The sequence below is a fragment of the Micromonas commoda genome, chromosome 10 (genome assembly GCF_000090985.2).
Source record: "Micromonas commoda chromosome 10, complete sequence".
Taxonomy (NCBI): Eukaryota; Viridiplantae; Chlorophyta; class Mamiellophyceae; order Mamiellales; family Mamiellaceae; genus Micromonas; species Micromonas commoda.
The window spans coordinates 506,688-533,503 of record NC_013047.1 but is presented as its reverse complement, the minus strand read 5'-3'; the positions used below and the strand labels follow the sequence as shown (position 1 = coordinate 533,503).

Sequence of the window (26,816 nt, the reverse complement as noted above, 5' to 3'; positions counted from 1 at the left end):
ACGATACGCACGCGAGCACGCGTCACGGAATCGCGACACCAGTCTCCAGCGCCGCGACCCGAGCGCTGAGCTCCTCCACCCTGGCTACCAGCGCCGCCACCGAGTTGAGCTCCCCGTCCACGCCGGTGAGGTTGAACCCGGCGGCTGAGACAGTCCCGAGAACCGCCAGGGACCCCGGCTCGACAGCCGTCGCCCCCGGCATCGCCACGGCGTTCGTTCCGGTCGCCGTCGCGCCCGCGCCGAACGCGAACGACCCGTTCGCGGTCGCGACGGCGCCGTGGCCCAACGCGACGGCACCGGGTGCCGAGGCGTTGGTGTTCGATCCGATGCTGACGCTGGACGCGTCGTCGAAGTAATCGTTATATCCAACGGCGTTAGCGTCTCGCGTCGTCGTTTTCGCCGTCAACCTCCCCGGCAGCAGCCTCGGCAACAGCGGCTCGATGCTCCCGCACGCCGTTCCCGCGCACGTTTCCCTTCCGATGGCGACGGCGCCGACGTCCACGGCCCTCGATCGGAACCCCGCGGCGAACGATCCGTGCCTCTCCGCCCGAGTCAGCAAACCCACGGCGACGGACCCGAGCGAGAGCGGGCCCGCGTATGCACCCGCGCCAATCGCCGCCGATCCGATTCCGCCGGCGGCAGCCGCCAACCCGATCGCGGACGACCCCAGCGCGTTGGCGAGTGTTAACACACCGAGCGTGGACGCCCCGCGCCCCAAGGCGAGCGTCCGCACGCCGCCCGCGACGGCACCCTCGCCCGTCGCCCTCGTCGACACGCCCGCGGCCAAACTCGCCTTGCCGGTGGATTCGGTTTCGGCTCCCAACGACGTGGAGGCTTCGCCCGTCGCGACGGTCCTGTCGCCCATGGCGGTCGACGCGACGCCCCTGGCGTTGGTCAGCACCCCGAACGACGAGGACGCTTCGCCGGACGCGGTCGTCCCCGCGCCGAGCGCTGACGATAGGTCGCCGAGCGCGGCTCCGCCGCCGCCGGCGGCGAAGGCTCCGGCTCCCCGAGATAGGGTGTAAACCCCGAGCGCCGCGGCTCCGTCGCCGGTCGCGGCGACGCCCTTGCCGAGCGCCATGGACGCCTCACCCGACGATAGCGTCGCCTCGCCCGCCGCGAGCGAGTAGTTTCCCTCCGCGGCGGAGGACGTGCCGAGGGCGGCGGCGCGAAGGCCGGTGGCGACGACGTCGAGGCTTTCCTCGCCGGGTTCCTCGGCGCCGCGCCTGCCCCATCCCTCGAACGCGCCCCCGAGGAACCCGCGCTCGGACCCGCCGAGGAACCTGGCCTGCGCGGAGACCACCTGCGCAGCCTCGGCCTGCGACGCCTCGACCGCGGCGAGTCGCGCCTGCAGCCCGTTCACGCCGCCGAGGCAAGGGGACGGCCCGAGGCCGAGGGGCGTCGCGTCGAGGAGCGGGAAGGTTCGCTGAGCGGGGAGGGGAGGGGAGGGCGGAGGCGGGGCGTAGACGACGTGGTCGGCGGTCGCCGGGAGCGAGGATGCGCATGCGACCGCGACGAGCGCGAGCGCGCGGTGAACGGCGGACATGTCCACTCCCGCGCGGGAGGCTGTGAAGCGTCAAACCCGAGGCGTGGCCAAACAAAAAGCCAAATACGATGGTCCAAAGTATCATAGCTGCGTAGCGCCGCGGAACCGATTGGTCGGCAAATCATTCGCTCGGGGAAAGACTCTTCGGTCCGTCGTCGACCAAGAAGGCGGAGTGGCGCCCGCTATGCTACCTAACGTTCGCTAGTGCGGGGTGATATCCCTCGTCGCGGTCTCAAGACCCGCCCGTGAACTCTGCGAGCTCCTGGTTGGGATTGATGATATCCGCAAACGCCCAGGCGTGGGCGTTGAGCCATTCGTGCGCCGCGTTCCTCAGGCTGTGATTCGGCCGTAAATCGGACTCCACCAAGGGTTCACGCGTCACCGGGTCGAACTTTCCAACCTTTCGCAGGTGCTCCATCACCGCGACGCGCTCGTACGAGTGCCCCGAGGGCGCCACCACCGGATCGCGAAACACCTCAAACGTCAGCTTGCAGCAGAAGCAGTCCGGGGGCTCGTCGCTCCGGTCGTCCTCGCGCCGCACCGCGTCCAGCATCTCGCGCACGGTGTCCCAATCCCCGGGTCCCAGTCCTCCCGCTCCCGCGGCTCCCGCGGCACCCTCGGCACCCTCGGCACCCCCGTCTCTCGCGGGCCCGGCGTCCATCGGATCGTCAACCGCGCCCGAGCCCGCGCGGCGCTTCGTTCCCCCCGCCGAACCCGTCGCACCCGCGGAACCCTCGACGCCGCACGCCGCCGCGAGCTTGGCCTCGATGGCGTCGTACCTGGCCTTTCGCTTCGAAGCCAGCGCGGCCCACTCGAAGTACTTGGCCAAGGCATACATTCGCCATATCTCGGTCTGTATGGATGCCCCTTGGGTCCTCGCCGACTCGAGCGCCTTCTTCAGCTGCCTTGCCGCGTCCGTGTGGTTACCCTCGCCGATCATCGCCAGACCGAGGTAGTAGTTGGCCTTCATGTCGTCCCTGTCGATGGACAGCGCTCGCTCGCAGTCGGCCCTGACGTTGGCCCAGTCTCGCCTCTGCCGGTAGCACAAGGCGCGGTTTTTCATCGGCGTGATCCATCTCGGGCAGAGGTCGAGGGCGTTGGTGTACGCGTCTATAGCGGCGCCGTACTTGCCCCTGGCGAAGAGCTCGTTGCCCCTATCCTTGAGGGACTCCGCCTCGGGGGTCGGGGTGCTCATAACCCCGCCCTGGCCGGCTCGCCGGCGAGTGATGCAATACATCGGAACTCACCGCCGACTTTGACGGCAGACGGGATCTTGGGCGAGCCAGCGAGCCACCCCGAGAGACCGGGAGTCCACGTCACGCGGGGGCACAGGTCTCGGCGCGGCCAGGGCCCGTCTCACGGTAGGTTTCAGGCGGGAGACCGGATCGGGAAGGGGATCTGGGGCCCATGTCATCGTCCGCGGGCTGCGCGGCGGCGTCGCCCCGCCTCCGGCGTTCGCACGCCCCGCCCGGCGGGCGTGGGGCCAACTCCGGGAAGCCCATTCTATCGCCGTCGACGCGGAGGAGGAGGGCGGTCGTGGTCGCCGCGAAGGGCGCGAAGGAGGGCGACAACGGCTGGATGAAGGGGCTCGAGGGCATCGGCGGGCTCCTCAAGCGCATGCCGGGCGTCACCATCTACCAGGTACGTCCCCACCCCGACGTGCACCCGGCGACCCGACCCAACCTCCCGGGGGTGACACACAGCACGGAGGCCCCCGTCCCGTGAAATCAACTCCTCCACGCCGAGACCCGCCCGCTGACCCGCCCGCCTCCCACCTCCCTTCCCGCCGCAAACGCAGGCCGCCGCGCCTCCCCCGGTCTTACCCGGCGCCAGGGTGGACTTCCTCGAGGCCATGCTCCAGTGGCACGTGGGCAACTCCACCTCCGCCGACCTCGTCCTGCGAGACGTGCAGGACGCCATCGTGAGCGAGGTGACCTCCTTCCCGGTTGACAAGGTGGCGCTCGGCGAGTCCCCTTCGGTGGCCATGCACGTGCCGGTGCCCACGCTGAGGCAGAATCCCAACGGCGGGCCGTGCAACAGCCAGGAGCTCGGCGCCGCGGCGATGAAGATGAACGAGAAGCGCTCATCCGGAGCAGCCTCCGGAGCATCCGGGTCGGTTACCGGTTTGGATGAAGACTCGTGCGACTACGCCTCGGGGGAGGCGCTCATGGCGGGGTTCCCCGCGTGGCAGGGCTGGACGCAACCCGCCACGGCGCTCACCCTGAGGGCGGTGCTGATGACCGCGTCGGCGCTCACCGCGGCGGCGGGCATGCGCCAGCCGGTTATCGGCGACCCGGCCAAGGATGCGCGCGCGGGGGGCGGCGCCGGGCTGCTCAAGCCGCAGATTCTCTTCCCCGAACCCACGCGGGAGCTGGGCGATCTTCGCGAGTTCTTCGAGACGCTGTGGCCTGACGCGCCGTACTCGTTCGGCACCTACGGCAGGGACAGCGTAAGCTCCGACGATCGGTACCTCAAGGGCGACGGCGTCGACGGCAAGAAGAAACTCGGCCGGCGCGAGAAGCGGCTGGTCATCGTCGTCAACGTGTCCTCCCCGGGGGAGGAATCCGCGGCGGAGAGCGACGGCGAGGGCATGGTGAACGCCGCGGAGACGCTCCTGGAGCTCAACGTCCCGTTCGTGGTTCTCACGCTGTGGCAGGACAACTCGCTCGTCAAGTCGGTGCAGACGAAGCGGGCCCGGACCGAGGAACGCGACGCCTTGCGGGTTCTCATGGAGCGACGGACTCGCATCTTGCTCGGCAGAAGCGTCCGGCGCAAGGAAGCGCGACAGAAGATTCGCGACGCGTACGCCAGGGCCGTGAAGATGCCGCAGGGCAAGGGGTACGTGGCGCTGGAAGAGGCGCTCGCCGAGGCTAAAGCGGCGGGCGCCGAGGTTGGATCGGAGGGCGACGCCATGCTGGCGGAGATTCGTTCGCAGGCGAGGTCCGCGGAGACGGACGCCCTGGCCGCGGCGCTGACGTCCGCGTGCCTGCAGGTGCCCGTCGACGTGGCGAGCCTGAGGGCGAACTTGCAGCGCGCGAGGGGGGTGTTGGAGCGCGAGGAGGCGGAGGCGGATGAGGTCGCCGCTAAGACGGCGGCACAGCTGGCGGGGGCTTCCGAGTCGCCCGCGTCGGCTCCCCACGTCACCGCGAAACCCGGCGCGCTCATCAACATGGTGTACAACGACGGCGTCGCGGCGTCCCTCGACGTCGGCTACTCCATCGACGACGACGAGCCCGTTTTGATGGCGGATCCCGTCGGGTCGGTCGAGTCGTCAATCGACGACGAGGACGAGGAGGAGGACGACGACGAGGTCGCGGAGTCGGCGACGCCGGCGGCGGCGGGGAGCCTCCTGGGCACCATGGAAGACATCGATAGGTTCGGCGCGAAGACATCCGATGCCGGGGGAGGGGACGCGCGAGGCCTCGCGGCGTTGCGAGCGGCTGTCGCGGGGGCGGAGGCTGCGCTCGAGGCTGTCGAGCTGGAAGGTGACTTGCGCTCGACGCTTCAGGACCAGGGTTCCCTCGACGTCGCCGCCGTCCCGCGGCTCGAGGCGCTCATGCTGAGGGCCGCCAAGGTTGCGGAGCGCAAACCCCCGTTGACCCAGGAGGGCGCGGCGAAGCTCAACACGCTCGTGTCTAGGTGTTTCAGCCGGGCGACGGCGCTCCAGGAGATGGAGGGCGCGAGAGCCGTCCTGGCCGAGGCTTTGGAGCCCTCGCTCCGCGGCCGCGACATCTCCCCCGGGTCCCTGGAGCCCGGGGACGTGCCCAGGCTCGAGAAGGCGGTGGCGAGGGCGAGGACCAGCGCGTGGCCGTGGCAGCTCGAGGATGCCGTCGCGGAGGCTGAGTCCACGCTCGAGCGGTGGCGGGCGCTCGCGGCGGTGGACTCGGCGATGAAGTCGAGATCCGTGGCGCGACTGAGGGACGCCGTGGGGACGTGCGCCGCGAAGCACCCGAGCCTTGATCTCTCCAGCGCCGTCGCGCTGCTCTCGGAGCTCGACGCGGAACGCGCCATGGAGGATGGCGATCAGCGCCTGCGAACGTATTTCGCCGCGTCGAAGGTTGCGTGGGCCGGGGGCGTGTTGACGGACGAGGCGGCGGCGATGCTCAACACCATCCGGCAGTCGCTGGACATAACCGACGCCGAGCACGAGCAAGTGACGCGGGCGGCGTCCGCGGGCTCGCGAACCCCCGAGGAGGCCGCCGCGGCTCGGTCGAAGGAGGCGCTCGACGTCCAGACGAAGAAGCGCGGCGGCGCCGGCGCGGGAACAAGTTTTGAAGGAACAAACGGGGACGCCGCGAGGATCCGCGGGCCGGGTCAGCGCGTCAGCTTCTCGGCGTCCGGCGAGGGCGTCAGGCGCCCGATGTTCGAGGGCAGCGAGGACTACAGGGGTTTGGGTTCGAACGATCCGGACGTCGAGTCGCTGTGGGCGGAGGCTGTCCCGGATGAGGGAAGCGCGGGTGAGGAGATCACCGTCACCGCGGGTGGCGGCGACGACGGAGCCCTCGACGGTTCCGGGGGCGCGGGGGTGGGCGGCGGCGGCGGCGGCGGCGCGAGGGGCGGCTGGAGGCGCGTCGGGGACACCATCATATACAACGAGGAGGAGATCATCGGCGTGGGGAGCTCGGGAACGTACGTGTTCAGGGGATACGTGCAGCACACCACTCGCGCGCGACACGCGGTGGCGGTGAAGCGCATCCAGCGCCCGCCCGGCGAGGAGGGCCGCGAGCTGCTCAAGCTGGTGGAACGCGAGGTGGAGTTGCTCACCGCGCTGAATCAGTCTCCGAAGGTTCCGTTCTTCCACTGCTGGGGGATCACCAGCTCGCACGTGTTCATCGCGTTGGAGCTGTGCACCGAGTCGCTTCGGGAGCACGTCACGCGGCGGGGCGACGGGATGAGCGTGGAGAGGCGGATGGACATCCTCCGTTCCGTGAGTTCCGGGATCCAGTGGCTCCACGACCCGTCCAAGTCCTCGGGGTGCATCACTCACAACGACCTGAAGCCCGAGAACCTGTTGGTCGACTCCACGGGCGAGATCAAGATTGCCGACGTCGGCCTCGGGGTGCAGCTGCAAAACACGGGCAAGAGCGGCGACAAGTACACGATGTCCACCTTCCGTAAGTACGGCATAGACATCGTGCTCGCGGGCAGAGCGCCGGAGATGCTCAAGCACCAGCCGCTCACGCCCGCAGCTGATATATGGGCGATGGGCGTGGTGTTTTACTTCGTCCTGACGGGCCGGGCGAGCCCGTTTAGCGAGAGCGGCCGCGACGTCCCGACAAACGCCGCCATCATAAACGGCCGGCACCACCTCCAGAACCTCATGCGCGTCAAGGGCCTGCACCCGCGGCGCGCGCTCGAGGCCAGGCACCTGCTCGCGTCCATGCTCGCGCCCGACCCGGCGTCGAGGCCGGACGCCGCCGGAGTCTGCGACCATCCGTTGTTTTGGGACGACGACGTCGCCATGCGCAACGTCGCCGCGCTGCACGCCCGGTCCGCCAGCGTTCAACGGGATATGTCGGGCGTGCTCAACGACATAGCCACGGACGCGCTGCTCTCCGGCGCGAGCTCGGGTAACTCGGAGAGGGGCGCGTTGCTCGCGGCGGCGTCCATGGATCTCACCGACTGGAAGCGCATGGTGGACCCGGGGATCCGCGATCGCATCACCAAGCACCTCGTGAAGGAGTCCCTGGTGGTCGCCGCCGGGAAAAACGCCGCCGCCGGAAACGGAGGAAAATCCAAGGCTGACGTCGGGCGCAAGCCCTACGGCGACGGGTTCGCGGACCTGCTGAGGTTCTGCAGGAACGCGTACGAGCATCCCCCCACCGGGGACGAGATCGCGCCCATCGTCGACGCCCTCGCCGAAGCCTCGGACGCCCTCGAGTCGTCCCTCGACTCCGATTCCGACGTAAAGTTCGACGAAAAGTCAGACGCCCCTCGGACCACCGCCAGCTACGAGCTCCGGTCCGGGAGTACGAATCGCCCTGTACGCGCCCTACTGCCGCCCGGGGTGGTCCAGGGCATGGCGTACAGGAGGCTGACCCGGCGGCAGAGGCGGGCGCTGTTTGGAGCGTACGTCACGCACTTGTTCCCGGGGTTACCGCTCGCGGTGCACGAGTGCGCCGTGGCGGTTGGCGCGGAGCCGACGAGGGAGACGAAACGTGGGGGCAACGCGAAGAACGGGGGCGGGGGCGGCGGGGGAAATAAAGGGGCGAAGCAGAAGGGAGGCGTCGCGGCGCAGCAGGGGACGAAGGCTAGGTAAGGTAGCGGGCGGCATTTTTGCAAGCGAATCTATGTTGGTATTATACAGTCTCAGCAGGGCGCATAAATTGCGCGTATTGCAGCATCTCCTTGATTCTCCAGTATCTGTTCCCGTGTTCAATTAGAACATTATTGATACTGGTCGACATGTAATCATGCAAATACCATTTCAAGCGCGTATCCATGAGAACCCTCTGGAAAGCCGGGTCCGATTCCCTGAGTTCCTTGAGTTCCTTCAGAGAACTTTCAATACACTTATCGTACTCCTCAACCAATTGCATCACAGTCTTTCCGTAACCGTTCACCTTGTCAATGTCTGCACCGGCTTGGAGTAGCAAGGTCACGATCGCTTCGTTTGCTTCGTGTACATCCGCGTGCATGGCAGAATGGAGGGGGTATCCGAGGTTCACGTCTGCGCCCGCCTTGAGGAGCATAGCGACTATCACCGTGAAGCCCTTTCTTGCCGCGTTGTCAAGAGCCGTTTCTTGATCGCACGAGACGTTAACATCAGCCCCCGCCTCTATCAGTAACTTCACAACCGCCGGCGATCCTGCATCGCATGCATGCCACAAAGCACTAGTGCTACCCTCGCCCCATCTCATTTTCGCATTCACGTCCACGCCTGACTCCAGGAGAGCCCTGGCCAAGGGCACGTGGTTCTCCATTGCCGCCCAATACATCGGTTCAGTGCAGAAGAACGGATCTTCAATCATCTCCATATGTGCCTTGATCTTCGGCTCCAACGACCGCACTCCCCCCACGCTCCACACCGCGTCGTTCCACGACTTGCTCACCTGCGCCAAGTTCGCAGTGTCCAGCAGGTCAAGCTTGGGCAAGATCTCGCCATAGAACACGTCGGGCAGCTCCGTGAAGACGGCGTCGAGGATGGAGACACCACCGCGTCGCAGTCGAGTCACGACCTCCGGCTCGCTCGCTCCCCTCTTCCTCTTCCGAGGTGCCATCGCGCGCCCCGGAGAATGGGCGCCCGACGCGAGCTGTTGATGACGAGCAATCAAATCTGTTAGGCGAAAAATCAAAAGTTTTCTCTCCACTCCCTGTTTCGTTGTTCCGATCTGACGTGGATGAACTTTCTTCGCGATCCGCCCCGCTTTTTCTGCCGACCACGCCTCGAGTTTCATTTATTGGGGGATTTAACTCAAGAAATGTCGAGTTAAACGACGCAGAATCCGCAATTTCTCCCGCCCAGACTAACACTCAACAAGACGCGTGACACAACTCCCGAGGGAGGGATTTAGAGGGAACGTACCGTCGGTCTGGCCATCGAGAGCAGCGCTATCGCGCCAGTCGTCGACCGAATTTCTCTCAAGTAGAGGCGCAGGTCTCACGACGATCGCGTATCGCGCCATGACGGCGCGGCTCGCCACCGATCGCTGCTACGTGCCCTCGCGCGACGCCGCCTTCCACCCCAATCTCACCCGGGTGCTCCACCTCAAGGTGAAGGGCAGACCCACGACGGCGACGCACGACCTGGGAGCGTACACGTACGAGTGCCGGCACTTCGTCGACCGGGAGTACCTTTGCTCCGTTCCGGGCGGCGTTGACCTGCTGGAGGGCATCGCGCCCAGCGAGCCCCCGTGCAGGCGCGTCGAGATGGTCGGCGCCGCCCCCGCGGAGGTGCTCGGGATGCTCCCGGACAAGTTGCCGTGCACGCTGTGGACGCCCGCGGGGGCCGGCGCGCGCAGGAAGCTCTGCCTCGACCTCGCGGGCGTCCTCGTCGTCGAATCCCTCCCGGTACCCCTGCACGTCTCCCTCAAGTCCCTCATGGAGTCGTGCGGCGACGACGAGACCCTCGCGTCCCACCTCTGCGTCGCCGCGCAGGGAGATCCGGTCGAGAATCGCTTCGGCCGAGCCGCCTTCCCGGAGCGCTACCGCGACCACGACTTCTGGCTCGATCGGGACCCGAAGACGGACCCGAAATCCAACCTGACGCGCGAGCAGGTGATCCGCGCGGAGTCCGCGCTCATGGCGGCGCGGGGGAGGGACGGCGTGGCGTACGCGTCGTGCGCCATGTGCCAACTGATGGGGTCGGAGGAGGATGGCGTGTTCCTCAAGCGGTGCGCGGGGTGCGACGTGACGCACTACTGCAGCAGGCAGTGCCAGCACGCGCACTGGGGGACGCACAAGGCGTCGTGCGTCAAATCGCGCGGGGCTCGGGGCGTGGATGTCGAGCGGCGCGGGGGCGACGAGCCCTGGCGCGCGGATGGCATTCGGAGCCTGGAGGGTTCGGTGCGGAGCCTGGGTCTTACCGAGTCCAGGGCGGACATGGGGATGCTCGCGGCGGACATGCCGGATACCCCGCAGAGGCGATCCATCGACGGGGACTCGAATTTCTCCAACGAGGACGGGGGTTCGCCCACCTTTGGAACCTGCAAACCGCACGCCCTCTGAGCGAAAAAAAGTAACAAACGTGTACCAACAGCAACGAGAGATGTTTTCCAAAAGCAAGAAGACGAGAATCATCACGAAAGATGGCGTGAGCGAGCGAGCGAGCGAGGGAGGGAGAGAGAGCAGCGCACGGCCGCTGCGTCGATGACAGCGCGCCCGATGCCGGGTTTGATTTATACGTAATTTTACCCGAGGATGGTTGACCGACTCATCACGCCTCTCGCTCGGGCTCTTTGTAGCTCATCAACCTGCCAAACTCCCCGCGTCGCGTCGCCGTGTACGCCACCGCCCCCAGCGTCGCCGGCACCAGGTACACCAACGCCGGTTGACCCTGACCCGTCACGACGTTGACGTAGCACGCGAACGAGAGACCCGCAGCGTACCCAACGAGCGTCGCGGAAAAAAACGCCCGACCCCCCATGGACCGCGGCACCACCATGTTTTGAACCTTTGCCAACCTCATCACGCGTCCACCCGCCGCGTCCACACCGTCCCCCCCCGAAGCCGAAGGCGGGCCGCTCGTGGTATCCCCCAGCGCGTCCGCGGCGCCGTCGAACGCCTCCTCCGCCGCCCTCGCCGCCCGATCCGCCACGGAATCGTCCAGCGACTTCGCCCTGCTCTCAACGTCCCCCGTGCGCGCCGATTCCGCGGCGTCCGCCTCCGCCCACGCGTCGTCGAACGCGGACATGAACGCCGCCGCCGCCGCCGTCGCCCTGCCCCGCATGTCCGTCGCCCTGCTCGCGTCGTACCTCAGCGCGAGGCACGCGAGCAGGCCCGGCACGGCCACGTCGCCGAGGCCCAGCAGCGAAAACGGCAACGCGCCGACGGGTTGCGGATTGAGCGGGTCGTCGAACCTGGGGAACAGGAGTCGAAAGGGACCACGAAACGCGTCGGACGTGGCGACCGCCATCATGACGTTGCTGTCCGCGGTGCCGTCGCCGAAGACGTACCCGCTGCCGAACACCCAGAACGCGTCGTAACACAGCAGACCCAGCAGCAGGGAACCGGCGGCGGCGAAGGAGCCGACGCCGACGAGGGATAAAAAATCAGCCGCGATCATCGTCGCGAGGAAGTTGTTCACGGTGTGGTTCCCGTGGCCGCACGCGACGTCAGCCGTGGCCGCGACGACGCCCACGGCCGCCGCGACGGCGTACGCGTTCGTCAACGGCGTCGAACGCACCGGTTCGCCCGTTAACTTATCCTCGGCGAGGCCCTCGGGGAGTGGCACGTCGATCACCCGAGTCTCCGCCCATTCCTGCCCAAACGCCGCGGATAACGGCACCGCGACGTTGCTCGTGACCGCCACGACGCCGAGGAGCCAGAAGTAGGCGGACACCAACGACGCGAGGTCGAACGGGGTGTACCGCAGGATGCAGTATATCGCGAAGAGAGATATCGAAAGCGCGACGGGCGCGAGCGCGGTTTGCTTTAACCCGAAGGTTTCCCTGTCCTCCCTCGTCAACCCGCGATGGGACGCGATGTACATGGAGCACAGCGCGAGCCCGAGGAAGTACGGGACGTAGCCGTAGCGCTGATCCTGGAGCCACGGCGTGGTGCCGACGGCGAGGACCGCGGCGAGGCTTCCGTACGCGAACAACGCGTCGTCGGGGTCCCAGACAAACTCGGGGAAGTCTCCTTCGTCGTCGTTCGCGTCGCCCTCCTCGTCGCCCTCCTCGTCGCCCGATCCCTCGCTCTTCCGGTCGCTCTTGCGCGTGGGGAGCCGCTGCGGGTTGGCGCCGTCGATCGACCTGTTGTTGGGTGAGGATCCGCCTTGCGCGGCCGCGGCTTTGGCGCCGTCGATCCACGCGGCGGGCGCGACGACGCCGCGCCGCGTCCTCCGCGACGATGTCGCACATCTCCGGATGGGTGCGCGGAGCGGCGAGAGAGACGCGCGGGTTCTCGCGGCGAGCCGCGCGCGTTGGGGCGCGATCACGGCGGTTCGGTCCCACGCCGCGCCCGAACACGCCGTCGCTGCGCTCATCGTCGCCGTCTCGCGCGCGCGGGGGCGCTCGCGAGTGCGGCGGCGCCGTGGAGAGCGCGACGTCGTGGAGAGCTCACGCTCTGGCCGGACGTCGGCCAATCAGGAGGAGTTGCGTGTCACGCCGATACGGATAGTGCTATCGTTCCTTCGCGCTCCGCCCCGTCACACTCCAGAGCGTCCGGAGGTGTCGACGCGTCAAACACCTCCGACGACATGACATCGACCCTCGCCATGTCCTCCTTCGCGGCGCCCACGTCCATCGGCCGCGCGCGTCCGTCGGCCGCGCGCCGATCGCCCGGAGGTAGGACAGCTGTCATCAAATTCGCGCGCGTCAACAACCGCGGACTCGCGAGGACGGCGCCCGTCGCGCGCGCCGCGACCGTCGCGGACATCAAGGACGGCGAGGTCAAGGGCGGTCGCATCTGGGCGCTCCGCGCGGAGATGGCGTGCGCCGCCGAGGAGGCTCTCGAGCGCGCGCGGGTTCGCTTCGGCAACGCCCCCGCCGACCGCGGAGCCACGACCGCCCCGAGGGCGGCATCCTCCGAGTCGGACGCGGGCGATAAGACCGAGGCCGACGTCGTCATCATCGGCGGCGGCCTCGCCGGTCTGTGCGCCGCGAAGAAACTCGCCGAGTCCGGCGTCGACTTCCTCCTCCTCGAAGCCTCCGACGCCGTCGGCGGCAGGCTCCGGACCGACGTCGTCGAAGGCTTTCTCCTCGATCGGGGTTTCGCCATATTCCTCACCGGATACCCCGAGGCCCAGGCGCAGCTCGACTACCAATCGCTGGACCTCCGACCGTTCTACGCGGGCGCGGACGTGAGGTTCGAGGACGGGTTCCACCGCGTGGCGGATCCCCTGAGGCACCCGGTCGACGCGCTCGCGTCGCTGAACCCCGCGCATCCCATCGGCTCCGTCGTCGACAAGATCCTCGTCGGCGTCGTCCGCGTCCAGTCGCTCCTCGGCGACTGCTACGACATCCTCCGCGCGCCGGAGACGACGATCCGGCAGAGACTGGACGCCGCGGGGTTCAGTCAGGAGATGACGCACAGGTTCTTCAGGCCGTTCATGTCCGGGATCTTCTTCAACCCGGAACTGCGCACCAGCTCCCGGCTGTTCAATTTCGTCATGCGGATGCTGGCGACGGGCCAGAACTGCCTGCCGGCGCGCGGGATCGAGGCCGTGGCGGCGCAGCTCCTGGCGTCGCTCCCGTCCGGCAGCGTGCGCGTGAACGCGAAGGTGACGGGGACGGTGCGCGTGGGCGACGACGGCATCGCGGTCGAGGGCGACGGAGGACCCTCGAAGGTCACCGCTCGCTCTGCGGTGATCGTCGCGACGGAGGGACCCGCCGCGGCGGCGATGCTCCCTTCGCTGAATGCCACCTCCCCGTCCGCCCCCGGCGCGCCCGTGGGAACCACGTGCCTGTACTTCGCCATCGACGGCCCGCCGCCGCTGTCAACGCCGATCCTCTACCTCAACGGCGACGGCGGCGGGATGATCAACAACTGCTGCTTCCCGTCGACGGTGGCGTCTACATACGCGCCGGCGGGCAAGTCGCTCGCGTCCGTCTCCATCGTCGGTGTCCCGAGCGGCATCGGGGACGAGGCGCTGGTGGAGACGGTGCGATCGGAGCTCGAGGCGTGGTTCGGGGCGGGAAAGTGCGAGGGACGCAACGGGGAAAGCCCGCCGGTGAAGGAGTGGCGTCACCTCAAGACGTACTCGATCCCGTACGCGCAGCCCAACCAGGAGACGCCGTCGGAGTTGGAGCGAACGACGAGGCTCGGGGACGGGGCGTACGTGTGCGGCGATCACAGGTCGCCCGCGACGTTCGACGGGGCGATGATGAGCGGACGGATCGCCGCGGAGGCTGTCGTCGCGGACATGGGACGATGAGTCAATCGGACCGTTCATCGCGGGTAAGGGTCTCAAGGGTTATCATGACTAATCGACGGGTAACATCACTAATCTTAATCTTACGACACGTGCTTCGACGACGTTCGACGCTCGAGGGATCGACGCTCGTGTCCCGTCACGACTTGAGCTCTAAAAACTTCTCCAACTTTCCAACCATCGCGGGCGGCCACCGCCGTATGCGCCTGACGTAATCGAGGTCCTTGTACTTGGCGCATCCCGCCTCCCTGCTGCACGCCCTCTCCCACGCGTCCTCCGCCTCCGCGTACCTCCCCGCGGAGTAATAGAGCGCCGCCGCCGCCGCTCGCACGTCCGCCGAGTTGGGCGCTCGCCTCGTGAGCGCCTCCAGTTGCCGCAGCGCGCCATCCTCGTCGCCCAACTGCGCCGTCGCCAGCGCCCTGTTGCTGTACGCGTATATCGCGCCGTCCAGCCTCTGTGTGGTGCTCGCGCCGTTGCGGAACCCCTTCGCGTTCTGGAACAGGTCCCCCGCGCGTTCGTAGTCGTCCCTCGCGTCCATCCAACGGTTCAGCGAACCGCGAACGTTGCCCCGGGAGTTTAAGACGTAAGGGTCCGGCGCGAAACCGTTGGACTCCGCCAGCCTGAGCACCTCGTCGTAATCATCGAGAGCGTTTGGCCAATCGTAGACGCCCTCCCTGGCGAGGGCGCGGCCGTTCAGGATCCTCGCCTCGGCTCCCGCGTCGCCCTTGGCGATCTCGTAAGCGACGTCGTACGATTTGAGCGCTCGTTCGAAGTCTTTGCGGTCCGTGGAGATGGTGGCGTCCGCCTCGATCCACTTCAGTTCCTTGGGTTCCATCCGCCGTAAGCGCCCGAGAACGTCCAGAGCCGCGGTGAAGTCCTGGACCTCGTACGCGGCCACGAGAGATCGCTGCAGCTCATCCACCGACTCCGCGGCCCCGGCGACGGACGCTGCCGAGAACGTCGGCACCGATAGAAGGACCGCCCCGATGAAAGCGCGCCTCGGGCGGAGATCGCGGTCGGGCGTCGATCGGGAGGAAAGCGCGCGGGTCATCACGGCTCGTCGATGATCCCTGCGCACCGACGACCGGGAGGCGGTGGGCCGAGAAATCGCCCCATCGGCCACCCTCGCGCACTGCGCCATAGCCAAATGTGTCGCCACCTGACCGCACAGCATCGGGAGGACGATCGACGTGGAAGGGAAGCGAAGCGATTGATGAAGCTGATCGCGCTCGCGGAAACGACCGATTTTTCTGCCAGGCCCCACTCCAAACAGAGGCGCCAATCGCAGATGGCTCTCGAAACGGCGCGAAGGACGGCGAGATGGAAGCACGTGATTGGCTGGAAGGTCGTAACACGCGCTTTCAACCGAGTTTAGCGCGCTTTACCTGATTTAGGGACGTCACTCGAAGACGCGCGGCGAAGGGCAGAGGCGCGCGTTGAAGTAGAACATGAGCGCGGTCGCGTTCATCCCCGGCGCCGTACGCGCGCCCGGGGCCTCGGCGCTCGGTTCCCGCGACCCCTCCCGCGCGGCGCTCCTGGCCGGCGCGCCCCATACGCGCGGGCCGAAAATGGCCGCCTCGATAAACCCAAGAGCCGTGTTCACCGGGGGCAACCGCGGGGGCCGGGAGGGGGGCGAGGGCGGCAAGCCCCCGGACGCTGCGCAAATTCGCCGCCGGGAGCAGGAGAAGGAGCAGAGGCGCGTGGCCGCCCAGCGGGTCGTGCGGAGCGCCGCCGGGGTCAGCCGCGCGGAGGCGCTTCGCATCGGCCTGGACCAGCGCAGCACGTACACCGTCCTCGACTTTCTCCGCTCGGAGGACATATTGGGCCCCGCCACCTCCGCCGACGCCGCTCCCGTGAAGCATCAGGGGCCCAGCATGCCCCTCAACGCCGGCCACCGGATCGCGGACATGCCCCCGGCGTTCGTGAACGAGGACGCGCTCGCCGAGGCGTTCGGCCTGCCCGCGCGGGGCGCGGGGGGGGTCGACGGCGACGAGGATCGCGATAACCTCTCCAAACTCGCCGCGAGGATGGACTCGTTCGCGCAGCGCGCGCTGCTGTACAACAAGCCCAGCAAGGCACCCGGCCGCGCGCCGCGGGTGCTCTCCTCCCTTCTCGTGGACGACGCCATGTACGTCCAGAGGTTCGCCACGCAGGACGAGCGCGGCGAGGAGGCGACGCTCACGCTTCGAATGACCCTCGAGGAGCGGCTGGCGCCGAATTACAAATCCGCCACCGTGTTCGAGCAGTGGGTGGTCCACAGCGTCACGGGCGAACCCGCGGAGGACGCGCACCTCCCGTCCGAACCCCACGCCCGCGTCGCCCCGGAAGCCGTCGTCGCCGCACAGCTGGACGCGCTCAAGTGGGGAGATTCGGAGCGCTGCCGTCGGTTCGCGTCGCCGAGGAACGTCGCGTCATCCGTCGACGCCTCGGTTTTCCGCGAGATGCTCGACACCCCGGCGTACGCGCCCCTGTCCGATCCGGAGGGCACGTGCGAGGTATCGCGGTGCGTGCAGCTGGGTTCCGACTCGTTCGCGGCGGTGGTGACGTGCCGGTCGTGGAACCACGGCGGCGGACGGGCGACGTACACATCCTGGAACGTGAAGGGAAAGGGTGCGCCGCCGCCCAGGTATTTCGTCTGGCTCCTGACGAGGCAGCCCGGGTCGGGGAGCGCGAGCGCGACGGATCTGGCGGCGGCGGCGGCGCTGGGCGGGGAGCCCGGGTCGCTCGTGCTGTCCAAGTGCCCCAACGTGGACGTCTCCGGTTGCTGGCTGACGGACGCGGTGATGCCGGCGCGGCCCCAGGATCTCAAAAAGTTTGGCGTCTGACGACGCCGTCGTCGAGGTCGACGAGAAGACGCGAACGACGTGTACAATCCGCGTGTTCCGTCGACGTGTGACACCGTGTGCCACCAACGTGTATACGTGTACCAACGTGACTCATTTTTTGACGAACGCCCTCGTTCGAAATAGTTTCAACCCCCGTGCTTGCAAAGCAAACTCAGTTTCGATGACTTTACGAAAGTATCACGCGCCGCGTCCCATCTCCCGTCGTCGTCGTCGTCGTCGTCGTCGTCTCGTCTCCCGTCGCGTCCTACGAGCGCTCACCACTGCGGCGATCCCGGCGACCACGCCTCATCGTACGCGTCCCACCCCGGGCACCTCGCCGCGACCAGGTACCTGACGCACTCCTTGTGGCCCCACGCCGCGGCTTGGCTCAGCGCCCGCTCGTCCACGTCGCACCGTAACGTCTCGACGGCGTACTTGAGGCAGGGCAGGTGGCCGTGCGACGCCGCCGCGGAGGTGACCGCGACGCCGCCGGACTTTGCGGTGGACGGGAACGTCTCGAGGACGTCGAGCCTCCCGTGCGCGGCGGCGCACTCCGCGATGGACTCGTCGTAGGGGCAGCCCTCGTCGAAGAGGTAGCGGAGCGTTTGGAGGGGCGCGGTGGCTGCGGCATCTGCGAAGTCGCGCTCGTCCCACGCGCAGCCGTGCGCGTGCGCGTACTCGAGGCACGCGAGGTGCGAGGGCGTGGTGCCGCACGCGGCTCTGAGGCTGGTTCGCCTGTCCCAGGGGCATCCCATCTCGTGCGCCCACTGCAGCACGGGTACGTTTCCGGCGAGCGAGGCGAGCTCGGGGGTGTGAGGCGAGAGCCACGGGCATCCCTGCGCGACGCAGTACTGAAACACGCGCAGGGGACCGCACGCGATGGAGTGGACGCCGTCGCGGTACATGGTGACGCGGCGGCGGCCGTCGCCGACGATGGGAAGGCCGCTGGTGAGGACCGCGGCTCGGAGCTCGTGGGACGTGCGTGCGAGGAAGAGACGGTCCTTGACGCTCAGGCGCGCGAGCACCTCCTCGCGGAACACGCACTTGTGGTGCTCGGAGAGGCGCTCGAGGAGCGAGAGCGTCGAGCGCGGGAGCGCCGCCTCCACCGATTCCCACCCTCCCGAGCCGCTCAACGACGCGGTCTCGCTCATAACAGCTGTGCTGCGTTTCAGCTTCGTGCCCCTCGCTGCAAGCGACAGGAGCTCTGTCGCAGCTGACGCAGCAGCTCAGGGCTTGAAGTGCGGCAACGCAAACGGCGGAGCGCGCTGGGCCCGCGATGTGCACCGCGAGATGAACGCAGCCCTCGCGCGCACCTCGCACACATCTTCATCGCACGCGCCCCGAAACCCCGCGCGGTCGCGAACGCGCAGGCACGCGCGCGCGGCCTCGACGTTCGACCGCCCGTCCCGTTCATTCACCCGGCAATTCGGCACCCCAGCGGCAAAGATGAGCGCGGCGGAGGTTGCCCCCGCGCCCCCGGGCGACGACACCGCGCGCGGACCCACCCGGCGGTTCGTCACCGACTTCCTCACCTCCCGAGCCCCGAGCCTGGACCCGCCGAAGGACGCCCCGCGGCGCTCCGACAGCGCGGACGAGCTCCTCATCTTAAACTACAAGCTCCCGTGCGTCGCGCCGCACCTATGGCACAGGTGCGAGCGGCGGTACTGCGCCGACGGCGGCGCCAACAGGCTTTTCGACGACATGCCGCGATTGTTCCCGGACCACAACCCCGACGTCGTCCGAGCCGCCTTCGTCCCCGACGTCATCGTCGGCGACCTGGACTCGGTCCGACCCGAGGTTCTGGCGTATTACCGCGACGGCGGCGCTCGATGCGTGGACCTGAGCGCGGACCAGGACAGCACGGACCTGCACAAGGCGATGACGCACATGGTGGACTCCGCGTGGAGGGTGTCGCAGGGGACGGGGAACGGCCTCGGGCGGGTGATCGCCGGGAAGGGTTGGCTCATGGAGCACAGGATATTCGCGGTGGGCGCGCTCGGCGGGAGGTTCGACCAGACGATGTCGAGCGTGAGCGCCGCGCACGAGTTCGGAGACGCGCACGTCGTGCTCATCGGCGCACACTCGATGGCGTTCGTGGTACCCGCGCGGACGCGCGTGACGATCGTGCCGGACGTGGATAACGAGGGGCCGACGTGCGGACTCATCCCCGTGTGCGGCGCCGCCGAGACGGTTCGCACGAGCGGTCTGCGATGGAACCTCACGGGCGGCGGGCTGGAGATGGGGCGGCTGATCAGCACGAGTAACGCGCTGGACGTGGTCGGGACGGACGGGGAGGTGCGGATCGAGACGGACGCGCCGTTGCTGTGGACCACCGACGTGAGCCGAATGTGGAGTGTCGAGGAGTCCCCCGCTCGACTCGATTGATAGACTGGCTCTATTAATAGGTGTACAAACTAAGTGTCATCCGACGCCGTCCCCCGCGCTTCCACCGCCTCGCGCGTCGCATCGCCGCCGTTGGCTCAGATGGGCTTGATCTTCATGTGCAGGTTGATCAAGGAGAACACCATGCACTTGAGGTCCTGCACGAGGTAATAGAAGCATCGCAGCCCCTCCGGATCCTTGCTGCTCTGCACGTCGAGCAGCGAACCGATCTTGGCGGTGGTGAAGCTAGCGTGATCCTCGCCGAGCACGATCTCCAGCTCCTGGGAACCGACCTTGTCCCCCTCCGGCCACTCCCGGTCGTCCTCGCGAAGGATCTGGGAGTCCGCCACGATCCGCTTGACCTCCCTCATCACCGTCTCGCTCACGTACATCTCGCGGCGGATGAGCGAGTCCTTCTTGTAGTTGGTGTTGTTGGCGTACCGGAGTTTGCCGTCGGGGCGGAACTCGAACTCGAGGAACTCGTGCCCGAACCTGCCCTTGTGCCCCTGCGACGTCGACGAGAGACGGGAAGGGATCGGGGTCGGAGGCAATTTCTAGGGCAGGGCGGGAGAAAAAAATCGATGTGCGAGGGACCGGGGCGACGATGCGCTCGGCGTGCACGTCGCCGCATCGGGGCGCGAACCGCGATCGGGCACGGGCGTGAGACGTACCACGTAGTATCGCACGTAGAAGTCGTCCATGTGTCGCTCTGGTGTCACTCCACCTCCCGCGGGGGCGTGTGAGCACCAGGGGAGAATCGCCGCCGGTTCGGGCTGATGCGCACGAGTCTCGCGAAAAAGTTCCGCTCTTGGCACCGAGTTTGTTATGACACCACTGAGGAGGTGCGCCGGGGGCTTGGGCGGATGGCGGGCGCCGGGTCCGGCGATGCGGCGAGCGTCCTGGTCGTCGGCGCGGACGCCGATGGAGTCGCCCCGTCGCTGCTCCTCACCTGTGACCGGGGATCCAAGCGCCAGTACCTGTTCGGGTGCGCCGAGGGATTCAGCAGGCTCGCGCTGGAGCACCGCGTGCGGGCCACCGGTAAGCTCCGCGCGTGTTTCCTGACGTCGTTCCATCCCAACGCGTGCGGCGGGCTGGGCGGTACGTTTCTCCGGCTGAGCGGCGACGGCCACGGGGACCTGCTCGTCGCGGGACCCAGCGGCGTGGGCGCGCACATCCGGGCGCTCAGGCGTTTCGTGAGGTTCAGACATCCGCAGGTCACCGCCCTTCGACTCGTGCCTCCGGCCGCGGCGGTCGACGCCGCGGCGAACCCCGACGACGATCACGTCGCGCAGAGCTACGAGGACGACTCGATATGCGTCCTCCCGCTGTTCAAGAGGTTCGAGCACGCGGATGAGTGCCAGCTGTGCGAGATGGAGGCGGAGGCCAAGAGGAAGCGCAAGAGGGAGAAAGACGGTGCGGAGGAGGAGGAGGAAGAAGAGGAGGAGGAGGAAGAAGAGGAGGAAGAGGAGGCGACGAAGAAGATGCCACCGCCGCGTAACCCCACGCCGGAGAACTACTTTCTCGGCTACGCCGTGTGCGTGAAGGGCGCGAGCGACGATGACTTCGGTCCCACGTTCCTCGTGCTGGACTGCGGCGACGCCGCCGCCGCCAAGGAAGCGGGGGAGCATCCGACCGTGGGGTGCTGCCTCCTGGGCAAACACCGATGCGCCGCGGTGTTTCACGCCACGGCATCGGACGTGCAGATTCACCCAGCCTACGATGTCTGCACCTGGCGCTCACCGAGCGATGCGTTGAGTCGGAGGTGGGCGGAGACGTGCGCGATCGAACACGGGGACCATCCGAATCCTCGACAACACCTGCCGACGCACGTGAACTGCGTCGTCGCCAACGAGGTGGGCTTCAGAGCCGGTGCCAGGACCCTCGCCAGGCTCGAATGCGTGTGCGGCATGGCGTTCCCGACGCCCCTCGCGCATCATTTCCCGTACAAGCCGCCCGCGACGCCGCCGAAGATGCCCCCGTTTCCGCATCCGCGGCGGGTCGACGGATCGCTTTGCGCGAGGGTTCGCCTGCGCACAGCTATCGACGAGAATGAGGAACGGGGATTTGGCGCTCGGGGGTCCTCCCGCGGGATCGCCGAGGTCGACCAAACCACGGAACGCCCGGAGGAGCTAGACATCGAAGCCGTGCGGGACGAGACGCGGCGGCTGATGCGAGACGCGTCAATCGCCGAGGTTGAGGGCGAGAGGTTCGACGGGCACTCGCCGGCGACGCATTTCCCGGAGCTGTTGTTTCTGGGCACCGGGAGCGCGGAGCCGTCTCGGTATCGCGGCTCGAGCGCGATTTTGATCAAACGGGCGGCGCGCTCAACCGACGAGGGCAACGTGCTACTCGATGCGGGCGAAGGGTGCGCGGGAGCGATGAAGCGATACCTCGGTCATGACGAGGCTCGTAGGGCGATTCGGGACCTTAAGGTGTTGTGGGTCTCTCACCAACACCCGGATCACATGCTGGGCGTGCGAGGGGTGCTCGCGTTGAGACGACCTCAGCAACCCGGTTCGGGGCTAAACCCCGGCGAGGTTCTCACGATCGTCGGCCCCCTTTCGTTGAAGGAATGGCTCGAGGAATCGCCCAATCCTCCGGGGTTGGCCAGGCCCTGGCGTTTCGTTCACAGCGCGTCGGTATACGCCGAGGGTTTCGGCGGCGGTCCGTTCAGGACGCCGCAGAGCTTCCCGCAACGACCGCCCCCGCCCCCGCCCCCGCCGATGCCCCCGCCCCCGCCCCCGCCCCCGCCGATGCCTCCACCGCACCCGGGTTCAGGGGCGAACGGGTACTTTCTTCCCCGCGTCGCCGACGACACACCCGCGAAAGAATTGGCTCGGCACGCGGGACTCTCGCGCTTCGAAGCGCTCCCGGTGCGCCACTGCCCCGAAGCCGCCGCGGTGGTCCTCGGCGGCGGCGCCCCCGTGTCGCACGGCGGCCTCGGCGCCTGGCAGATGGCGTACAGCGGCGACTGCAGACCCAGCGTCGAACTCGCCAGGCTGGCGCGAGGCGTCGACGTGTTGATACACGAGGCTACGTTTGACGATTCCTTGGCGGACCATGCGTTGCGTAAGCGTCACAGCACCACGGGCGAGGCGCTTCGGATGGCGTCGCAGTGCGGGGAGAGGACGCAGGCGGTGCTCACGCACTTCTCGCAGCGGTACCCCCGCGGCGTCGGCGTTGGAAGCGTGGACGGAGAGGGCGGGACGGGGGCGCCGCCGGTGACGGCGTTTGACGGGATGCGTTGCCGGTTGGACGAGGTCGGGGTGGTGAGGGAGTGCATGGGGGGCGTCAACGAGATGTTCGCGCGGTACGAGCGGGCGCGGGATAAGACGATGGACGAGGACGACGTCGCTGGCGCCGTGACGCTCGAGCCCGAGGCGGAGGAGGCGGCGGCGGAGGAGGAGGTTCGATAGTTGTTAGTTTTCCAAGCAGACTTGGCGGTAGATTTTTAAAGCTCCAGGCTAGGTTTGACGGCACTTCGGACCGCGCGCTAGTAGCTAGGCGACGACCGATATGAACTTCGACCCGAGCGATCCCGACCACCTGTGCGCCGCGCTTTGTGCGGGTGAGAGCCGATACCCGATGCTATGCTTGATACATCCTCTACCATCGCACGCGCGATCCGTCACTTACCGAACCTCGTCCCACAACGAATCGCAGGCTTCGCGACGTGGTGCCTCGTGGCATCGTGGGTCACCGGGACCTACTCCCACGTCGACAGGCTCTGGTCTATCACCCCCGCGGTGTACGCGTCGGTTTACGCGTACGCCTCGGGGTTCGACGCGCGCGCCAGCACCATGGCGGCGCTCACCTGGGCGTGGGGCATCAGGCTGACCTACAACTTCGCCCGAAAAGGGGGATACTCCAAGGGCGAGCAGGACTACCGGTGGCCCGTGCTGCGCGAGCACCCGCTGCTCAAACACCCCGTCACGTGGCAGGCGTTCAACCTGGGGTTCATCGCGACGTACCAGCACGCGCTCCTCCTGCTCATCGCGCGGCCTTCATCCGCGGCGTACGAGGCGAAGGGATCGGAGCTCAACGCGTTGGACCGAATCGCCATCGGCCTCTTCGCGTTTTTCGTCGCGTTCGAGTCGCTCGCCGATCAGCAGCAGTGGATCTTCCAACAGAGCAAGCACAGGGCGCCCGGCCACGCGCGCGTCAACGCCCTGCGCGACGACTACAAGCGCGGGTTCCTGACGAGCGGCCTGTTCAGGTACTCGCGGCACCCAAACTTCTTCGCCGAGCAGTGCGTGTGGGTGTCGTATTACCTGTTCGCGGTGGCGGCCAAGTGGGACGGGCGGGCGGATCTGTTCGGCGCGAGTTGGCGTGACGCGTGGGTTCACGAGCAGGGCGTCGGCGCGGTGCTGCTCGTCTTGCTGTTCCAGGGGAGCACGCGGTTCACCGAGTCCATCACCGCGGGCAAGTACCCGGAGTATGCGGAGTATCGGAAGGCGACGAGCGCGTTGGTGCCGCTGCCGCCGTTTGGGAAACTTCGCGCGCCGACAAAGAAGGCGCGGTAGACTTTGCGATGAATGAATGTTCGAGATTGGCGTAGCAAGGATAGGTCTACCAACAGTCACCTACACAGTGACTGTGACTGTACACATCATTGTAGTCCTCTTCGTAGGTGAGAAGTCCTTGCACCTTCTTGCAGTCTTTGCAGGGACTTAAATCCTGAATACACTTTTTGCAGAACGGATCTTCGCAGCAGGGGCAAATGAAGAATTCAAAGTCTGCAGCGCAATTTCCGCACGACATGTTGCCGCAACCTTCACTGCTGCATATGCAAATACCGTCCGCCCCGCGTTCAACACAATCATCACACCAGCGAACTTCGCAAGCGTAACTTCCGCAACAGTGGTAATCCTTGATCGGGGATCCATCACATCCGTACCGCATGCAGTCTTTGCAGTGAGAACTCTGGCAGCAGCTGCAGCGAAACGTGCCTGGTGTGCAGTCTTTGCACCATGTGCCATCACAGCAGTCGCACCAATCAAACAAATTGCATCTCCCAGATGTCGTGTCGGTGTTGCAGGCTTCGCAAATCGATTTGCTGCATCCCGGACTGTACTTCATCAGTGAGTTTTTGTGGTCGTATTTTCCGCTGCCGAAGCAAATCTCGACGGCACCACCACCATCATTACATTTATCACACCACGCTCCTCCACAGACATCGCAAAGGTGCATATCGCTACACTCATCGCAAGTCGACTTCAAGCATCCCCTGTTGGTATCGTTGCCGTGGCACTGAAACACGAACCTGCAATCATCACAGAACTCCTCTTCGCAAACCTCACATAAGTGAAGATGCTCCACCGCGTACTCTTCGCCCGGGCAGTTGGCCAGAGAACACAAGAATCCACGGCAGTCAGCGCATGCATCGTCATGATCAGCATGAGCACATTCATGACAAAACTTGTTCTCGCAGGCCATGCACTGCACAGATTCTTGCAAGTCAATTATATCAGTGCACTCTGGTTCCTGGCATTGGCAGATGTCGATTTCATCCGGGTTATTCAGGTAGCTCTTCAGTTCCGTGAGCAACCGAAAATTCATACTGTGCAAGCCGCATCCGCTCAGCGATATCGACGTGAGGTGATGTTGTATGTTCTGCCTCAGGAAAGGTAGCACAGCGTGGCTGACAGACACCCCCGTACAGTTGGTGATTGACAAGACGTTCAGGTTCGGAAGCGGGCAAGTAGAAAAATTTCTTAAGGCCAGCTAAAAGTGACTGGGGCGCCGGTGAGGACTATGGTCGTCAAAGCGTTTCCCGCGAAGAGCATAAGGCGGCGGAACGCATCATCGGTGAATTTGTGAGCAGTACTGAGGGGCGGCTCGATGCGCAGCGTGTTGTGGTGGAGTTGCCAGCAACCCGGAGACGCGGCGGCTAACCTCAAGCCCTGGAGACGCAGCCGAGGGCGAGGCGGTCCTTGACTTCGGGCACGTGAGCAACGATGGCGGATGCGACGCTCTCATGCACGTCGATGGATGCGACGCCCTCTTCGATGCACTTCTGCTTCTTCCTCTCCTTGCCGCGGTTCTTCTTGTTGGCCATGTCGGCGTGGTCGGGGCGGGGCGGTTGTGGCTCGTCGTTGCTTCGTACCCGTCGAGTATTTCAAATTTTTATCGGTCGGATCGACCCGACACGAAAGCTCCTGTGAGACACGCCCCTTCCGAGACAAACACACGACGCCGCGCGCGCGATGCTTCGCGTCATCGCCTCCCTCACCGGGCGACGCGCGCTCGCCTCGTCGTCGCGCATCCCCCGCGCGGGGTTCAGCTCCGAAGATACCCCGTGGCGGACCGTCCGATACGCCGCGTTCGAGCGCGTGGGCGAGGGCTTCCGCCCCGCGCGGCCCCTCGAAGAAGAACCCACCCGCGACCGGCCCGCCACCGAGGGCGACACCTCCCTCGCGTCGCGCGCCAGAGCCCGCGGCGACTGCGAGAAGGTGGTCGCCGTCGCCGACTGCGGCCACGGCGTGGGCCGCGCGCTGGTGTCCGCGTTACTCGAGTTCCCGGAGTGCCGCATGGTCGTCGCGGGAGCCACGCCCTCCTCCGAGCTGACCACCAGTCTGCACATGCAGCACTGGGCCGAGTGCGACGCCATGCAGCTCGACGTGAGCCGCGTGAACCTCGCCGACGACGCCGAGGTCAAGGCGTGGAAAGACCGCGTCGAGTTCACGTTCGGCGTCCCGGACGTCCTCATCACCAACTGCGGCGAGCTGCCCTCGTACTGGAAGCTCAACTACGAGGCGGCGGAGGCCTTCTGCCCAAACGACAACGAGGTGGTCGTCGGCGGGTGTAGACCGCTGGAAGACTCGACGCTTCACGCGGACGCCAACGCGTGGGATGACGACACCGGGGACGCGCCGCCGCCGACGACGACAATCGTAAGGCCCGCGCGCGTGTGGGAGACGAGGGCCATCGACTGGTCGAGGATGATGAACGACGTCAAGGGAGTCTCCGCTCTCGTCCGTCACTTCACCCCGGCCATGGTCGCCAGGGGGTCCGGCATCGTCGTCAACGTCACGCACGTCCTGGACCCCCAGGGCGGCGCCGAGGTGGCGGCGTACCAAGCCTCGAGAGCGGCGATATCGGCGCTGACCCGCTGCCTGTCGTACGAAATCGCGAGAGACCTGGAGGTGTCCGCGACGTCGCGCATGATCGCCGTCGAGCTCGATCCCGGGACGCTTCGGGGACTGCGACACGAGGACCCCGAGGCGGACGTCGGGCCGTTGCACCGCGCGCACGGGGATGAGGCGGCGCAGGACTGGGCGCACGCGGCGGTGCCGTTCGTGATGAACCTGACGCGTGAGGTGAGCGGCGCGTCGCTCATGGTTCCGGGGTTTGGAGGGGGCGCGGCGGGCGGGATCGGTGGCCGAGCGCCGGGGCACGTCGTGCCGGAGGGAACGCCGCCGGCGCAGAGGTTGGACCTTGTGCGGGACTTTGAGTGACGCGACAAACGACGAGCAAGCACGCGAGGATTCCCGCCCGTGATGATCCGCTAACCTTTCTTCAGCCCTCGTAC

General features: G+C 66.9%; 17 protein-coding genes across 17 annotated transcripts; 8 read left to right on the top strand and 9 right to left on the bottom strand.

The window, feature by feature from the left end:
• Positions 1 to 22: 22 nt before the first annotated feature.
• MICPUN_61902 (hep hag like protein) lies at positions 23 to 1,546 on the bottom strand (the record flags this gene model as incomplete). Its single annotated transcript, XM_002508433.1, has 1 exon — positions 23 to 1,546. One exon carries the CDS (start codon positions 1,544 to 1,546, stop codon positions 23 to 25), a length of 1,524 nt encoding a protein of 507 aa, XP_002508479.1.
• A 232-nt stretch (positions 1,547 to 1,778) lies between these two features.
• MICPUN_85809 (predicted protein) lies at positions 1,779 to 2,741 on the bottom strand (the record flags this gene model as incomplete). Its single annotated transcript, XM_002508432.1, has 2 exons — positions 1,779 to 2,171; positions 2,286 to 2,741. 2 exons carry the CDS (start codon positions 2,739 to 2,741, stop codon positions 1,779 to 1,781), a joined length of 849 nt encoding a protein of 282 aa, XP_002508478.1.
• Positions 2,742 to 2,953: 212 nt separating this feature from the next.
• MICPUN_61900 (predicted protein) lies at positions 2,954 to 7,805 on the top strand (the record flags this gene model as incomplete). Its single annotated transcript, XM_002508702.1, has 2 exons — positions 2,954 to 3,187; positions 3,345 to 7,805. The coding sequence occupies 2 exons, from the start codon at positions 2,954 to 2,956 to the stop codon at positions 7,803 to 7,805; spliced, it is 4,695 nt and encodes a 1,564-aa protein (XP_002508748.1).
• A 152-nt stretch (positions 7,806 to 7,957) lies between these two features.
• On the bottom strand, positions 7,958 to 8,766 carry MICPUN_61899 (predicted protein; the record flags this gene model as incomplete). The annotated part of the gene is made up of 2 exons (XM_002508431.1): positions 7,958 to 8,020; positions 8,077 to 8,766. The coding sequence occupies 2 exons, from the start codon at positions 8,764 to 8,766 to the stop codon at positions 7,958 to 7,960; spliced, it is 753 nt and encodes a 250-aa protein (XP_002508477.1).
• Positions 8,767 to 9,169: 403 nt separating this feature from the next.
• Positions 9,170 to 10,213, top strand: MICPUN_61898 (predicted protein; the record flags this gene model as incomplete). The annotated part of the gene is made up of 1 exon (XM_002508701.1): positions 9,170 to 10,213. The coding sequence occupies one exon, from the start codon at positions 9,170 to 9,172 to the stop codon at positions 10,211 to 10,213; it is 1,044 nt and encodes a 347-aa protein (XP_002508747.1).
• Positions 10,214 to 10,418: 205 nt separating this feature from the next.
• Positions 10,419 to 11,270, bottom strand: MICPUN_102676 (predicted protein; the record flags this gene model as incomplete). The annotated part of the gene is made up of 1 exon (XM_002508430.1): positions 10,419 to 11,270. One exon carries the CDS (start codon positions 11,268 to 11,270, stop codon positions 10,422 to 10,424), a length of 849 nt encoding a protein of 282 aa, XP_002508476.1. The 3' UTR covers positions 10,419 to 10,421.
• A 1,362-nt stretch (positions 11,271 to 12,632) lies between these two features.
• Positions 12,633 to 14,081, top strand: MICPUN_86046 (predicted protein; the record flags this gene model as incomplete). The annotated part of the gene is made up of 1 exon (XM_002508700.1): positions 12,633 to 14,081. One exon carries the CDS (start codon positions 12,633 to 12,635, stop codon positions 14,079 to 14,081), a length of 1,449 nt encoding a protein of 482 aa, XP_002508746.1.
• Positions 14,082 to 14,217: 136 nt separating this feature from the next.
• MICPUN_61895 (predicted protein) lies at positions 14,218 to 15,219 on the bottom strand (the record flags this gene model as incomplete). The annotated part of the gene is made up of 1 exon (XM_002508429.1): positions 14,218 to 15,219. One exon carries the CDS (start codon positions 15,217 to 15,219, stop codon positions 14,218 to 14,220), a length of 1,002 nt encoding a protein of 333 aa, XP_002508475.1.
• Positions 15,220 to 15,646: 427 nt separating this feature from the next.
• On the top strand, positions 15,647 to 16,903 carry MICPUN_61894 (predicted protein; the record flags this gene model as incomplete). Its single annotated transcript, XM_002508699.1, has 1 exon — positions 15,647 to 16,903. The coding sequence occupies one exon, from the start codon at positions 15,647 to 15,649 to the stop codon at positions 16,901 to 16,903; it is 1,257 nt and encodes a 418-aa protein (XP_002508745.1).
• A 275-nt stretch (positions 16,904 to 17,178) lies between these two features.
• On the bottom strand, positions 17,179 to 18,054 carry MICPUN_61893 (predicted protein; the record flags this gene model as incomplete). Its single annotated transcript, XM_002508428.1, has 1 exon — positions 17,179 to 18,054. One exon carries the CDS (start codon positions 18,052 to 18,054, stop codon positions 17,179 to 17,181), a length of 876 nt encoding a protein of 291 aa, XP_002508474.1.
• A 110-nt stretch (positions 18,055 to 18,164) lies between these two features.
• Positions 18,165 to 19,326, top strand: MICPUN_109022 (predicted protein). Its single transcript, XM_002508698.1, has one exon. It carries the CDS (start codon positions 18,350 to 18,352, stop codon positions 19,286 to 19,288), a length of 939 nt encoding a protein of 312 aa, XP_002508744.1. The 5' UTR covers positions 18,165 to 18,349; the 3' UTR covers positions 19,289 to 19,326.
• A 57-nt stretch (positions 19,327 to 19,383) lies between these two features.
• On the bottom strand, positions 19,384 to 19,986 carry MICPUN_85854 (predicted protein; the record flags this gene model as incomplete). Its single annotated transcript, XM_002508427.1, has 2 exons — positions 19,384 to 19,791; positions 19,957 to 19,986. The coding sequence occupies 2 exons, from the start codon at positions 19,984 to 19,986 to the stop codon at positions 19,384 to 19,386; spliced, it is 438 nt and encodes a 145-aa protein (XP_002508473.1).
• A 162-nt stretch (positions 19,987 to 20,148) lies between these two features.
• Positions 20,149 to 22,701, top strand: MICPUN_61890 (predicted protein; the record flags this gene model as incomplete). Its single annotated transcript, XM_002508697.1, has 1 exon — positions 20,149 to 22,701. One exon carries the CDS (start codon positions 20,149 to 20,151, stop codon positions 22,699 to 22,701), a length of 2,553 nt encoding a protein of 850 aa, XP_002508743.1.
• A 267-nt stretch (positions 22,702 to 22,968) lies between these two features.
• Positions 22,969 to 23,760, top strand: MICPUN_75887 (predicted protein; the record flags this gene model as incomplete). The annotated part of the gene is made up of 1 exon (XM_002508696.1): positions 22,969 to 23,760. A coding segment is annotated over one exon (792 nt), but the record flags the coding sequence as incomplete, so codon positions are not given.
• A 104-nt stretch (positions 23,761 to 23,864) lies between these two features.
• MICPUN_61888 (predicted protein) lies at positions 23,865 to 24,844 on the bottom strand (the record flags this gene model as incomplete). The annotated part of the gene is made up of 2 exons (XM_002508426.1): positions 23,865 to 23,885; positions 23,933 to 24,844. The coding sequence occupies 2 exons, from the start codon at positions 24,842 to 24,844 to the stop codon at positions 23,865 to 23,867; spliced, it is 933 nt and encodes a 310-aa protein (XP_002508472.1).
• Positions 24,845 to 25,181: 337 nt separating this feature from the next.
• MICPUN_61887 (predicted protein) lies at positions 25,182 to 25,343 on the bottom strand (the record flags this gene model as incomplete). Its single annotated transcript, XM_002508425.1, has 1 exon — positions 25,182 to 25,343. The coding sequence occupies one exon, from the start codon at positions 25,341 to 25,343 to the stop codon at positions 25,182 to 25,184; it is 162 nt and encodes a 53-aa protein (XP_002508471.1).
• Positions 25,344 to 25,491: 148 nt separating this feature from the next.
• MICPUN_61886 (predicted protein) lies at positions 25,492 to 26,742 on the top strand (the record flags this gene model as incomplete). The annotated part of the gene is made up of 1 exon (XM_002508695.1): positions 25,492 to 26,742. The coding sequence occupies one exon, from the start codon at positions 25,492 to 25,494 to the stop codon at positions 26,740 to 26,742; it is 1,251 nt and encodes a 416-aa protein (XP_002508741.1).
• Between the last annotated feature and the right edge of the window lie 74 nt (positions 26,743 to 26,816).